The sequence below is a fragment of the Electrophorus electricus genome, chromosome 25 (genome assembly GCF_041902795.1).
Source record: "Electrophorus electricus isolate QZ-2024a chromosome 25, ASM4190279v1, whole genome shotgun sequence".
In the NCBI taxonomy this organism is placed as follows: Eukaryota; Metazoa; Chordata; class Actinopteri; order Gymnotiformes; family Gymnotidae; genus Electrophorus; species Electrophorus electricus.
The window spans coordinates 13,510,001-13,525,000 of NC_137521.1; the positions used below are offsets into that span (position 1 = coordinate 13,510,001).

Sequence of the window (15,000 nt, forward strand, 5' to 3'; positions counted from 1 at the left end):
TATTTATTTATTCATTTGTTTATTTTTCATCATACAAAATCACATAAGCTGATATTATTGGTTATTAGAATTTTTAGCTCTGTAAAATTAGAGCGGCTGACAGAAGGGTTTCATATGGGTCGGGCGTTTCTATGGGAACAAGATCAGTAAACCTCATGTCAAATTCCAAGGCCAGGATAAGAGTTGATGTGGGCGTGGGAGAGGGCGGGTGAGAGGACACGAGGCATGCGGCATCTTATAAATCACCATGGGAATTTTTAGAGGGATAGCTGTGGCACTCTTTTAGGTGTTCCTGATATCGCCTTTAAATAAATGGACTATTGAGGAAAATGACGGCTTTACAAGCAAAGGCAAAATACCTGTAGCAACTTTACGCTTTACGTTACACTATCCAACCACATCAGCGGAAACACCTCCCTCATCCTCATGCTCGTTGTACACTTTATCATGCATGGTTGCGTGTGCTGAGCCGCTACAATTGATCAAATGCAACCGTGTTGCTGTTAGTATCACTGACGCGCTAAGAATGATCCACCAACCATAATTGAAACAGTATTTCAGCCTTTACTAATTATTCTAAACAAGTTATCAAACATTCCCCACAAGCTGGTCAGAATTCAGGGGTGATGAGTGTAAATAGAGCATTTTAAAGGCAATGTTACCTGCTTGTTAACGTAACTGAAACACATTAGTGGAAGACATTAGTGGCAAGGTGACAGCCAGGTCAATAAAAAAATCCAAATGATAAATAGTTAGTTAGTCAGTGCTGGGAAGGATTACCTAGTCTTGATTCTGTAAAGAGAGTCACTGGCTATGCAAGCAAAATGCTTCTAACGTTTGATGAGGTTTCACTTTGTGAACTTTGTGTTTCCTTTGTGAGTCATCTGGTGTTAGTGCTTGCTGGGAGTTTGGAATATACGACGTTTATAAATGAATTTGGAAATACTGTAAACATATATGGCTTTCCATAAAAGACTACTTATTCAGTCATACCGCAGACACAATACATTCCAAATGGCTGTTCCTAAGAGTTGAGTCTAGAGAGAGAGACAGAGATGAATTTTCTTGCTGCTGTAGGTAACACGTTACACAGGAACAATTCAAGCATTTGTGTTTGATCACATGCTTTTGCTGAATAAATACAGTTTTTGTTGGGTGTATGGGCTGTTAGCAAGCCTCTAGAAAATATCCACACAGCACCTGCTCCTAATAGGTACAGGTAACATACAGCAGGTGAATAGCCTATACAACAGATAATGTGTGCAACAGTTGAGTATCCTATTATGGTATAGTAGAAATAAAGGAATATTTGATTAACACTAGAACATGTTTGGTAGGGAGATAGCAGGGCCAGGTGTCTTGTCCTGGGAGCATGCTCCTGTCAGACTCACATCAGGCTCCTGGTCGCTCAGCTTTTTGTTGTTGATGACATATGCCTGTATATTTAGATGCATAAATCACAATGTCTGTATATATTTGTAAAACTTTATTGTATTTGTATTATTATGTCCACATTTTTCAGGTGTATGATAATCCACTATGCTATTGTTTTGTTTTGTTTGTTTTTTGTTGTTGTTCTAAACGTAAATGGTGATGAAAACTAAGTGTGCAGATGTAAAAATATCCGTAAAACGCTCTTTATTTCCCACATTCTTCAGGATCGCTGGTCAGAGCCCTGCGTCCCCTGGCACAGATCAGCAGGCCCATTCGCGCTGGTCAGTGTGAACTCTTTTATCAGAGGCCATTGAAATGCTAAACCGTTTAATTTGTTTACTCTGCAGCAGGAGGTCGCGTTACGACCGCCTAGCGATGTCAGAGCAGTTAGGCCAACGTTTGTTTTAAAAATACTACACGACGTGAGCCGTATGTTACGTGTAAAGGCCTACTGTTAGTCAGCAAACGCAACTTGTGAAGCGTTCGCTGAAAATTTGATGTTCGTGAAGCATATATTTGTGCATTTTTTCGCGCACACATAACCAATTGATTCGTTCCTGATAATATTGCTGTCACAGATTAATATATCAGTATATTAATAAATGAACGCACGTCTAATATAGTAGCCTACAGTATATCTTTTTTTGATGCCGAAACTCGGATGAGTTGTGGTCATCCAAAATCAGCCTTGGTATTTGTTGGTACCTTTTTAGAAAGAATAATTCATTATATTTTGGGGGACAACACAAATTGGCCATGTTCGTCATTTCGATGCCCAGAGATCAGCTAACACCTTTTTCATGCTTATGTCACCATTGGAATAAACATTCTCATTAATTCTAATTAAAGAGCAAAGATGTAGTAGTACAGTTATTCTGAATTTCAGAGAACGTGTGGGAGGCTCGCTACAGGGGGGAAAGCGCACGGGCTAATCTGAGTCACACCAAGAGGACGCGAAAAGAAGTGAGAATTCCTCCGCCGCGATACAGAAGAAAGAAGAATTAGGATAGGTTGCGCAAACCAAGAGGCCTCTGAGTGTAAGATAATACACGATGTTTCTATTAAACTTAACTGAGTATTGACGTCTTTTCAAAATGTACTTTCAAAGATCGGCGAATTTCGCAAACGCATCACGAACTATAGATCCTCCCGTAACTTGTGCGGAAGTAGATCGTCGTCTGCGATGTCGGTGACGCGGCGGAGAAGAGAGAAGTTGAGCGAGCTCGTAACGTTCACCTCAGCGCGAACATACGAACGAAAAACCGCCATACTCGAGCATTATATGGACCCCTGCGCTCGCCCATAACAGTCTGACAGCGAACAACACCTTCGCTGTTCTCTTAAATTAGTTTTCCAGTCGTTCACCAGAGGTGGGAGAAGAATTGAAGATTAGCTGAGCTAACCTCGTACGAAGAAGGAGCACAGCCTCGCGCTGGCGACTCTATGTGGATTTTACAGAAACTATGGGTCCGTTTCCCGGTGTCTCTTCAGGCAGAGTCATTTTCCTCGTCGTCTGCTGGGTTCCGCTTTTATGTGGTAAGTTGTTAAGATGATTAAAACCGTTTCTGTCCGTTAACTCCGGGTAAGTGGTAACTGGTGAGAGCGAGCATCTTCTCTCGCGCTTCTGCTGGGGCGCGCGATGCTCTGCGCTGGTGTGTGCGCATGGCGCAGTTTTTTCTCTGTTTTCTCTGTACTTCGCTCTTCCATGTTTGTCCCACATGCGATAGCTGCATCGCTGGATTCTGTCAGAAAGTTCTGACGGCTCTGCTGTGTGAAGGCAGCACACGCAGGTTAGCTATCTTGCTAACTTCCCACCTCAGTGCCGAAACCGCAGCCAGTAAGCGTTTACCCAGCTGTGGGTTAAAATGTTAAATAAACGGAGCAAGCGTTTCCCATATGGGTTACAAGAATAAATGCAAATTGCTGAGTGCGTTTTGTTTTTATGTTTAGGTGTGTTTTTAGAGTTCGTTTTTTGATCGGGGAGATGTTCTTTTTTCGGCTGTTTTTCGCACCGCTGCCCAGATGTTCGTTAGCCTGCTAGCTGGGACGCGCCACGGTGTCGGTGTGAAAGCCTGTCGCACTCCAGCTAACGTGAGCTAGCGCGCTGGTTAACGTTATGTGAGAGGAATTCAAAATGGATTCTGCTGTGGTGGAAAGCGTTTTGGCAAGATGACTAACGCCGATGTTTTTTTTCTCAAAGTGATATTGAGATACAGATTTTAATTCTGGTTTAGTTTCATGCTGAGCAATACTTTTTGTGTGTGGTGTGTTACGTGGATGTTTTTGGCATTCAGTAACTAAATTTGGGTCCTTTGCCTTTTATTAAACCGAAGTGTTGTGGGATGGCTGGCTAGTTACATCTGGCAATGTTCACGTGCCTGCTAATCTCCTATGCCAGCAGTTTCCACTTCACTGATGTTAGTTTGTTGTTCATCTGATCTAGTCTGGTTTTCCTACACAAGTGGTGTCGGAGTTACGGATCGTGACTGAAATGCGCAAATATATTGATTAGACGCATTTGCTCGGTGATTGTGACACTTCCAGTGAAAGACAATAAGGCAATACTGCATAATGACCGGAGGCACGGCGAGAAGCGGCAGGAATGCTGCTGTTGGGCTTTCGCATTCCACGGCGGGCGCGCGCGCGCGCACACACACACACACACACACACACACACACACACACACACACACACACACACCTACCTTTCCCATTGTGCGTTGGTGCTTGCTGCGTTGTATCGAATATCATCCCAGGAGGTGTATAGTTTATTGCAGTTTTTACCTCTTCTAGTTGTCTCTGTGCCTCTCTTTGTCGTATACGACGACAGTGCGTGGCCCGCCTGACGTGGGTCGCCACCGGTTGCATGTATTTGCTCTGTTCGGAAGGCGATGCGTGTGCGGTCGAAAGTAAGGCCATTGTCCGCCAGCAAAAGCCGCTCTCTCTGTGGTGTGAAATTTGATTTCCCCGGAGCGAACTCCCACCGCGTCGAAGACAACGGGTTGTTCATTGGGGCGGCCTACGCGCCTGTGTATCTGAGCGATGCCTCATCCCACCGGCTACTGCAGCAGGAGCTATGACCACAGGCATCATCGTTAGGCTGTACTGTTGCACGGCTGGAAATACTCCAACTCTGTAAACCCATAGTCCTGCCTTGCATATAATGACTGTTGTCTGCTTGCTTCAGTGTTGTGCTAACTGTGGCCAGGCGTTGGAGTTTGGGATTAAATCTTAACACCCAGTTTCCCTGATTAAGCTTGGTCTTGGGTTAAAAAATTGGAATACTAGTGGTGAATAACTTTTGGAAAACCTTTTTAGTCTACACTTGGATTTATCCTGGAACAGGGTAAATTATCCTCAATGTTTTGCACCTTCTGATTAGGATTCAGAAGTTGTGTTTTTAAAGACACTTGCTCTATATGAGCTATTCTTTCCACTTTCGTTCAGTGTGGTGTAAAGGCAACAGGAGAGTGTGCTTATGACAGTTCATTGTAAGTGTTGCACCTGAGGTTGTTGTGTAGTAACAGACATAAACATTAACAGATCCATCACTCGTGGCACAGTGCCAGCTATAAATGAAACTGCACCCAGTCAAGTGATGTATGAGGTGTGTGTGGTGCTTTGCCATCAAAGCAAGATCAGTATGTGTTTTACTTAAACAAGTGTCACACATTTGTTTGGAAAATCAAGAAGGCTTTTGCAAGACTTCATGATGACACTAACAACAACGGACAACGTAGAATGCCTGAAGGTAGGCAGAGCGAGAGAGAGAGAGAGAGAGCTGTAGAGAGAGAGCTATAGAGAGGTTACAGCTCCGACTGAAACACTGTGCTATGCTCTCACTCCCTGTCACACAGTGCTGCACAGTTTGGTCTGATCCGCTTCTATACGTCTTCAACTTATTACGGGCTGGATGATTAGTGGGTGAGTTGAATCAGGTTTGTTAGAGGATGGTAAAATAATAACGTCTGAGAACTCCAGGGGTGGGATTGGGAGATGATGGTTCTCTCTCTCTCTCTCTCTCTCTCTCTCTCTCTCTCTCTCTCTCTCTCTCTCTCTCTCTCTCTCTCTCTCTCTCTCTCTCTCTTTTTATTTTAATTTTTAAAAAATTTTTTAATCCAGCCCACCCCTCCCTTGCTTCTTGTCAAAGTTGGTATTATTTAATATTTAATTTTCTTTTTGCAAAAGGCTTCAATTGCACAGGCCACCAGATGAAAAATGCTGTTCATTAGGGAATTGGTTTAGAGTTAATGACCACTGTGAGTATGAACAGGTATCTTCATGCATCTAGTACAGCAATTCACTTTTTACATGCTGGAGGAGCATCTACATCTCTCTCATCTCCAAAAAAAACCCCTTGACAAGTTAGTACGGGTCCCAGCCTTCAGGAGTTTAGCAGTGACAAGCTGGCTCCGGAACCATTTCACAGTGATGTCTGCAAAAGCTCATGCCTTGTAGTTCTTCGGTTTACCAGGAAGTGGCTTATGACTGGCTTGGTTTTGAGACAAGCTGCATTTTTTCTAGCTAGCAGGGCCAGTGCTGGGAATGTGGGACTGAGGCTTCTACTGGGTAAAACCCAGGAAGAGACAAGGATGTGTGGAACGCTGCAGGGAGAGAAGGATGGGGGGTGGGTGGGAGAAGTTGTGAGAAAGAGAGTGAAATAGAAAGGGAGAATGGAGGAGGGAATGAGTGAGAGAGAGAAAGGGAGAGAAAGAGAGCAAGTGTGCTGTTGGGACTTGTTAAATCTGGGGATTAGAAGCCTTGTGTTTTCCCTGCTGAGCAGGTTAGTAGATTAACAGCCAACCAACATGTCCTGCATTCCTGCTGCAGCGCACTATAGTAAACCCCAGCTCCGCTGAAGATGACCTCATGGGGATGGTTTTCCGCATTGAATCAACGTTTTTCTGGGACGTTCTGAAGCCACCTGTCGACCTGCAGGTGTTTGGTGTTGTTTGTTCCAGGTTCCAAGGGTTTAATGGTGCTACAGTGAGCTGTTTCAATGATTTATTGAAGCTGCAAATTCCTCCATGGACTGTCTGGGCTTGTGCGGTTCATATCCTTTTTGCTCTATTAATATCTCCCTGTGACGATTAAGACAGGAGGGGTGTGCACGCGCAGTCGTCTCAGTGAAACTCTCTGGAATGCTGTTTAGTTCTAGACAGCAGCAAATTAGCAAAAGTCCCTCCCTAACTAGACAGGACCCGTCATTAAGCAATCATGTTTTTGTCTGAAACTGTGCCCTGAAATTTAGTCTTCAGTTATGTGCAACACGAGGTGGGGGGGTGTAATAAAGCAATATGAGTGACTTTATATCAGGTTGCCATGGTGATGGTTTAGAGAATAGAGGGCGTCAGCTGTAGTGCAGCGATTTCAGGAAATGGGGTTACTTCCTGGACAAGCGTGAATAACTTCCCTTCTCCTGTCCGGTGTGGACTGGAGCCAGACCCCCTCCTCCTCTGTGCTCAGGTCTACAGATGTTCACATAATGGTTTCAGGGGCTGTTATTGCTAAACCAGCTTTGCAGCAAACACCCTGAGTGAGAGTGAGGTGCTGAGGGGGTGAGGGTGAGAGAGTATTGCATTTAGCATTGATCATAAGTCAGCGATTTCAGGCTGCAGCTGTATACCAGCTGGGTTTGTTTGTGTCTGTGGGTGTGCTTCTTTGTGTGTGTCTGTGTGTTAGTGTATGTTCAGGGGATGTTACACTCCTATGGTAGATGGCATTCATTATTGAAGTACTCTAAATTAAAAAAAAAAAGTTTTATCAAAGTGATTGAATATTTTTTTTAATAAACAGTGAATGAGATGCATTCTATTTGCTTTTTTGTGAGGAGTAAAAAAGTGACTGTTTAGTGATGTTCTGTGGTTTCAAGTATACGCCCAACAGAGTAATGATGACACACAAATGTATACACTGATACCTCTTTGAGAGAGAGAGAGAGAGAGAGAGAGAGAGATAGATAGATAGATAGATAGATAGATAGATAATTAAATAATGAGAGATAGGAGGGAGAGAAGAAGTAGAGTGACAGAGAAGGAAAGATAGGGAAAAGTAGAATGAGGCAGAAGATAAAGCCATATGAATTTGAGAGAGTAACAGAGGAAGAGATGGAAATGGGGAGAGAGAGAGATGGAGAGAAGAAGAGAAAATGGATGACAGAAATGGATAAAAGAAATTGTGACAACACCAGCACCACCAGAGTTCTCATTTTACTTTGTGGGTTGACCTGTTGGTTATGTGGAGTAGATGTTGGGTTTGACTGAGTAATGTTTGGGTGAGTGAGTGAGAGAAAGAGTGAGGTATGATGTGAGTGTTGGGTAAAAGCGCTTGGGAGTCTGTGTTAGATTAGTACCTTCACGCTCATGTCAGCAGGGGTTGTTGCTCTGCCCCAGTAGAGTGGAGTAACTGCCGGGCACCAGCCTGCTTTTCTCCTCCCACAACTCTCTCATTCCTCACTTCTCTCTCCCTCTCTCTCCTCACTCCTTCACTCTGCCTCTCCCTCTCTCCACATTTCTCTCTCTCTGCTTCTCCCTCTCGCCACACTTTTTGGGTTTTCTAAGATGGCATCTGCTTTGAGGAGAGAATGAACTCCATGACTGAAGTTGGGGAATAATGTTAATAGAATATGTTTATTTACTATAATATATTTCAAGTATAAAATGTTTTTAAATTGTTATAACTGATTAACACTCTTACAAATGGGAAGGTGATGAGTTTGTTTTTGGTATCTGAGTGTTAAGCACTCCTCTTCATAGTTTTATGGCTTTATTCCTTCAGCAGTGTTCAGAATGACCCATGACCCCTGTCCTGACCCCTGTCCTGACTCCTTCCTGCTGACACTGAGCAAAAGCAAAGCCAAAAGGCCATTTTCAGTAATTACCATCAAGGGCAGCTCTCCTGTTGGAGTGTGAGTGTGTGTGCGCGTGTGTGTCTTGTGCTCGTATGTGTGTGAGAGTGAGTAAGTGTAAACTAAGAGAGTGTTGGTGAGAGTGAGACCACAGAAGAGAGTGAGTGTGTGAATGAGTGAGAGTGACCTAGGTGTGACATGATTTGCATTCACTGATGTTAAAGTCGTAATTCATTAGAATTATCAGAAACACATCACAGTCCTCATGATACATCAGCATTGCATCACACTTTTTTTTTTTAAACCATTCTCAGGATCAATCTCAGATATTTTGTATAAGCGCACTGGGGTGACATTCACATTTTCACAAGTCTATTTAGTGTGGTGTGTGTGTGTCTGTGTGTGTGTGAGAGAGAGAGCGTGCGCATGTGTACATATTGCAATCACAACATGTAGCAATATAATCACATTGTGGGTTTCAATATCTCTTGTGCAGCTTGGCCCTGGTCTGATTGGTCTGTGTGGGACTTGTTGTTTGAGGCTTAGTGAACCAAACCCTGAATTGAAATGGAAGTGGAGTAATTAGTGGCAGCCCGTCCCAAATCCTGTGAGATCATCTCATCTGGCACAGTGACTGAGTGTATGGAGAGCTCGTCAGACCAGTCGGGCCCCAGGGCACTCCCTCTCTCCCTCCCTCTCTCTCTCCCTCTCCCTCTCTCTCTCTCTCTCTCTCTCTCTCTCTCTCTCTCTCTCTCCCTTTCTCCCCCTCTTGAAAACACTCTTGACTTTTCTTTTCTGAATTGCCTTCTTTACTTTGTCTTTTTCATTTTCACACCCTCTCACTCTCTTTTTTTCTTTCTCTCTCTCATCCTCTCTGTCTTGCTGTCTTTTGTCATCCTCAGTCTTGTGCATCATTTATTCCTCCCTCTTAAACCCCATTCCACTACACCCTCAAAATCGCAGCATGCAGTGTGTCTCTCACACAGATTAACTGTTTTTTTGCAGTTTTTTTTGCCACCGGCCTCCTAATCACCCCCGCCTTTTGCTTCACAGCAGCTCATTCACACAGAGTTTGACAGGAGCTTTAGGTTATGAGGCATGTTGTGCACTAAGCAGGTTTACAGTAATTGATTGAGAGAGACAGGTAGAATGGGTAGAGAGTGGTAGAGTGAGAGAGTGGTAGAGTGAGAGAGTGGTAGAGTGAGAGAGTGGTAGAGTGAGAGAGTAGTAGAGTGGTAGAGTGAGAGAGAGAGAGAGAGAGAGAGAGAGAGAGAGAGGTAGGTACAGAGAGGGGTACAGAGAGGGGGTGGGAGACAGAAAGAATGACTGAGCTGTCAGCCAGAAATATATTTGTTTTGTCCCCTGTCAGCTTTATTGGTTTTATATGGCTTGTTTTGGTTTTGTTGCTAAACTAGTGATGTGTGCATGCTTTGGTCTTTCAAGCAGAAGCTACGGGCAGTCCCGAAACTTTCTAGCTTTGTAGCTAAACAGCAGTTCTTATGTGCCTGTTTTTTTTCTCTCTTTTGCTTTGAGTTGCATTTTTACCAAGATGAAGAGATCGACGTTTTTCTATGAAAAAACGAAAGAGGATGGTATGGTTCTGGCATTACTGCATGTGCTCCAGTGTCTGACAACCTTTGTCTGCTGTTGGCTTAGTGCCCAGACCTGCCTCGCCATGGACTCTTAGGGCTGTTACAATCCACTTATTCTGAACAAGCTCTGCACACTGGTCAAAGCGCAGGAAGTCAGTATTAGTGCTGAACGCACTTCCTGTGTTGAGATGTACGTCCTCAAGTTGTCTGTGCTGTTTTGAAATCATTTGACTTGCCATTCTGTGTCTCGCCGATAAGCATCTTGAGCAATAAATAACAAACCAGCGCCTAATGAGAATAAAATGAGACCTGGAGACTTTGATAACAACGAGCGCATTAATAATGTGTAATAATGGGCTGGAACAGCCCTTTCTGTACGGAGGAAGACGAGACAAGTAGAAGTACCGTCAAGATGAGAAAAGATTGTGTAGCCGGTGTGGTTTTCAGAAGCAGACACTGTAGAAGAAAGGGAAGTTACTGTCTGAATGGTCCTTTGCAAAGACTCACTTGACATAGCTTTAAAAAAATGGAAAAAACAAAGACGCGCTTTTGTGTCGAAGTTTTGTAGGTGGTTTCAGGACCATGTTCAGTTTCTGACCCTCTCTTTGTCAATGCAACCCCACCTCCAAGGTCAAAAACTCTGGAAGGAGCCTTTCCCTTCAAATCACTGTTCAAATAACAGAATGTTGCTTTGAACGCACAAGTCGGCTTCCCAAAAATTATGGACTGGAATTCTCTGACCCAGTTTAGAGTGGTTTAAGACTAGAGTGGGTCAGGACCCTTCAATTACGTTGATGTTACCCGTATGAACACCCATGTTTACCTGTTTTGAACCAGTAGTTCACCAGATTAAAGGCCATAGTCCTGAGTTGAACAGCCCTGCTTGACAGACAGACAAGGGCCTGCTTCTTAACAAGGCCATTTACAGTCACTTCAACTGGAGCCCATAATGAATCCAGAAATAAAACTGCTTTTTAAAAATGTTTTTTTTTTATAAAAATATAGTTAATTACATTTTTTAGGTCTCCTTTTTAGGTCCTCCAAATAAAATACAGTCTTGTCTGGATATGGACCACACAGAAGCCTTTGTAACCTCTCAGAGGAACAGTGCTCATTGCTCTTTCTCTCTTTCTCTTTCTCTCTTTTAATTCAATTCAGTTCAAGGTTCTTTATTGTCTTGACAAATAATGGCGCATTTGTTTTGCCAGAGGCAGACAGTATTAAAGAATAATAATCTGTCTCTATTAATGATGATAAGAATCTCTCTTTTTAATTTCACATCTTGATGTATGTCTTAGTATGGGCAGAGAGAGCCGATGCTGGTTAGTGGTCTTATTCTGAGGTGCTGAATAATTATAGACATGCGATGTGCTGATTAATAAAGACTGTGGCCTCTCTAAGGTTAGTGCTGTCTGTATTTGTCTGAGAGTTTGCTTAGAGCTGCCCCCCGCCCTAGTTGGTTTTATTCATTTTAAGATTTCTTTTTTAACCGTTCCATGAATCTGATGGTGAGAAAGCAAACACTCTGGACTCTTGATCTTTTACCTGGTTGTGACACTGTTACATCTTTTTCTTTCCTTTTCTCTCTTTTTGAATAACATCTCTTGCTTGGCTGTAGACGTCTCTCAGTTTCAGTGTGATTTTACTCGCCCCAGCTAGCACTGCTGATTTCCACAGCAAACTGAAATTGGAGCTGGACAGTAATTAGAGAAACTTGGCAGGAGTTTCTGCTTTTTAGCTCTTAATAACAACAGCAAGTCCTCTTGTGCTGGAGAAATATTAATCACCCTGTATGTTGTTTGGAGCACACTGTGGCATCTCCAGTTTCTGCCTGTCTGCGTGCATTGCTGTTTAATTGCCTTTATGGACATAATGTTTATCACGTGTCTCTGCCTGTTCCAGCTCTGCAGTGCCAGGGACCCGAAATGCCGTGTGTGAACAATGGTAGCTGTGTCACCTTTGCCAATGGAACAGGATACTGCAGGTAAGAGAACATTCAGAGCGTCGCAGTGTAACCTGCGTGTGCTTGTAAGCTCCTCCTTACTGCTGTGAATACACCACTACCCGCGGACTGTGACATTTCCACTGTAGGAGGACACACACGTGTACACACGCACGCGCACACACACACACACAAGCCTTGAAGGCCTTGTGTCGAGGTTTAGTTGTTACCTCTGCGCATTAACTCCAGCATACCTGGTGTCGTGAATCAGGCATAGAGAATATCCTAACATTTTGCAGCACTGTGTTTCAGAAGGGTGGTCATTGGTGTTGGGTGTGTTTTTAATTAAGTGTGCAGTGTTGTGGAGTTACACACATTAAATATACTTGAACCATAGGTTTTTATTTTTGTCACATTTTCGTCACATTCATCCCATTTAAAACACACACACACACACACACACACACACACACACACACACACACACAAATAAAACCTGGGAGAAGATGTGTGTGGTGTGGTGGTGAAAGCTCACTGTCTGATGGTGCTGTTAGAACAGGAGTGTTTGTGTGTGTGTGTGTGTGTGTGTGTGTGTGTGTGTGTGTGTGTGTGTGTGTGTGTGTGTGTGTGTGTGTGTGTGTGTAAAAAAACAAAAATGAAACAAAAACAAAACTGAATCTTCACCTCCAGTCCTGTTCAGAAGTTTGTGAGAGCATATTATGGGTGAAATTGTGAGTTCCACTTAGTGCTGTATAAATCCAGACTCCTCAGAAGCTAAAATTGGTCCAGTGGTTTCTTTATTGCATGTGTTGTGAGGTGAGTTCAGCATTGCAGAACCATAAGCCACGTTTATGCCGTGTTTGGTTTAGCCATGTGTTCTGGCACTTGGATGTTATGCATTTTAAAACAATGATTTGTGTTTAGGCCAAAAAAAGAAAGAATGTGGAGTATAAAAACCCGTGGGTGGGGTGGTATGGTAAGAACAGGTAAGTGAACAGGAGGAAGGTAAAATGTCAGGGTTCTTGTGTTTTGAGGGCAGTGCACTTCTGTCTGCTCCTCCCTGTGAACAGACCAGCGATGTGGTGTCGCTGTGCTGCACTGTTTCCTGCTGCTATTTCCGTCGACGGAGATTCACGTCTCTGTGTGTAATTACCGTTTTGACTTTAAAATCCGTGCCATGCTCCCAGAGCCCACTGCCCAAAATATAACGCTCTCCATGGACATTATGGAGCCTCTTAGTGGTTTGTGAAACAGGGAGGGATACTGTTCCCAAGAGCCCTCACTGACTGCAGAGAGGCTTCTGATTCTTCCTCGATACTTGTGAACATTTTGTGGTGTTCTGGCCATGTTCAGGCTTAGATGGCATTGTTAGTGGAAGAACTGCTATGGTGTAAGACCAAAATGTGTTCACACTGATAATTAAGTCTAGTATCTTGTAATAGACTAGAGTAGTATACTTTTAATACTAGTGTACTTTTCTTGTTTTTTCTCAGCAGTAAAGAGATGGTCTTAACTGGAGATTAAGTATGTATATGACAGTATGAAGGCAGGCGTGTTTGTTGCTTTCCTGTTTTTGGTTTGGAAGTAGGAATCAAACCCCGCCCCTCAGCCCCCTCAGACCACACCCCTCAGACTCCACCCCTTAAGTTCCATCAGACCCCACCCCTCAGATTCCATCCATCTGTTCCTCACACGCTGCTCTTTAAATGGAGAAGAAACTTTGGGATTTTCCTTTGTTACAGTAACAGCCTGTGTCTATGACCTTCACCTGAGTGACCTGTGAGCCACTGTCTCACAGCAAAGGAGAGGAGTTGGTGGAGTTTCCTAGTCAGGTTATGAAAAAACACTGAAGTATGTGGAGGAGGGAGAATATGAGAACATGGGCGCATGTGCGTGCGTCTGGAGGTAGATTTAAGTAGGCGGTCTTATGCGCTGTCGCTGCTTCTGTCTGTGCTGAAATGAGCTGTTGTCTGAGCAAATCTTATCTTGTGCTCCGTGAACAACAGCTGTTATGGTGGGTTAGCGTTCTGTCCAAGGGAACCGCAGTGAGGTGCAGAATCGTGTACCTTGCTGCAGTAATCTGCCCATTGCGCTGCACTATTGAACAGCCCTGCAACCGGTTTTTACTGCTAGCACGGCAGGTGTGACAGCAATGAGTGACAGTACTAAAACGTGCAGTGCTCTTCAGGCTGCTGTCTCCGCACGCCAAGGTTTACCATGTCGTCTTTGTGAGTAGACAGAGTAAACTGATCTTGCGGCACAAGTGGATCTGTTTTAGTAATTCTAGATTGGGAGCCAGTTCTAGAAAGATGCTATTCACGACCTCGCTCTAGATCTCATTCTTCGTCAAAGCCGCTGCTGAACAAGCCGTCCTGTGTCTGTGCACTGGTCATGTTAGGTTTTTTGTACTTCTAGGCATCAGCAGTGATCCGTATATTTCTACAGTATTCTTTGGTATATTGGACTCTAACCTACTGTACTGTACTAGGATGTGTTCTATGAGGAAATGACAAAGCACTTTTCTAAGTCACTCTGGATAAAAGCGTCTGCTAAATGCCATAAATGTAAACTGTAAATGTAAATGTAAATGATATCACAGTGGATGGTCAGTTGCAGAAATTGTTCAGTGAAAGCTAGTAATTCTCAAAGAAATAATTACAAAAAAATGAATGACTAAAACAGCAAAACACCAAAAATCAGGCAGGTTCGCAATTATAATCACAAATGCGTGAATGTGTCCGTCCAGTGTGAGTGAGGTGTTAATGGAAGAAACGATCCCGTCTCTTTCTATCTCTCTGTCTGTCTGTCTGTCTGTCTGTCTGTCTCTCTCTCTCTCTCGCGCTCTCTCTCTCTCTCTGTCTGCCTCTGTGACACTTGAGAAGCAGTCTACAACTTTTTGGGTGTGTGTGTGTGTGTGTGTGTGAGAGCATGTGAGCAGCAGAACCGGTGCGACTGCAAAACTCCAGCCAGGGTGTGAGAACCAAACGTGTGTCACATTGTGTATGTGTGTGTGTATGTGTGCGTGCGTGTGCACACACGAGGGCATGTATGACCTGTGTGACTCTTCCACAGAGCAGATGTGACTGTGTATGACATTTCTGCCGAATGTTGCAAAATCTGTTGTGTGCGTCACCATGAGGTTGACACCACAGGAACTGAGCGGCCCTCACCACTACACACCACTA

General features: G+C 43.8%; 2 protein-coding genes across 3 annotated transcripts in view; both read left to right on the forward strand.

The window, feature by feature from the left end:
* LOC145653786 (uncharacterized) overlaps positions 1-1,341 on the forward strand; it is a 7,357-nt gene extending 6,016 nt beyond the window's left edge. Inside the window, exon 6 of the mRNA XM_081708010.1 lies at positions 1-1,341. This exon is cut by the window's left edge and continues 718 nt beyond it. The gene's annotated coding sequence lies outside the window, so the exon portion shown is untranslated.
* Positions 1,342-2,324: 983 nt separating this feature from the next.
* Positions 2,325-15,000, forward strand: part of notch2 (notch receptor 2) — a 45,113-nt gene continuing 32,437 nt past the window's right edge. Inside the window, exons 1-2 of one of the 2 annotated variants that reach the window (XM_081707628.1) lie at positions 2,325-2,970; positions 11,776-11,857. In XM_081707628.1, coding sequence (XP_081563754.1) covers positions 2,898-2,970; positions 11,776-11,857 — 155 coding nt within the window. In that variant the 5' untranslated portion in view covers positions 2,325-2,897. The remainder of the gene's footprint in view (positions 2,971-11,775; positions 11,858-15,000) is intronic. The other variant, XM_035522155.2, reaches the window with a different exon arrangement.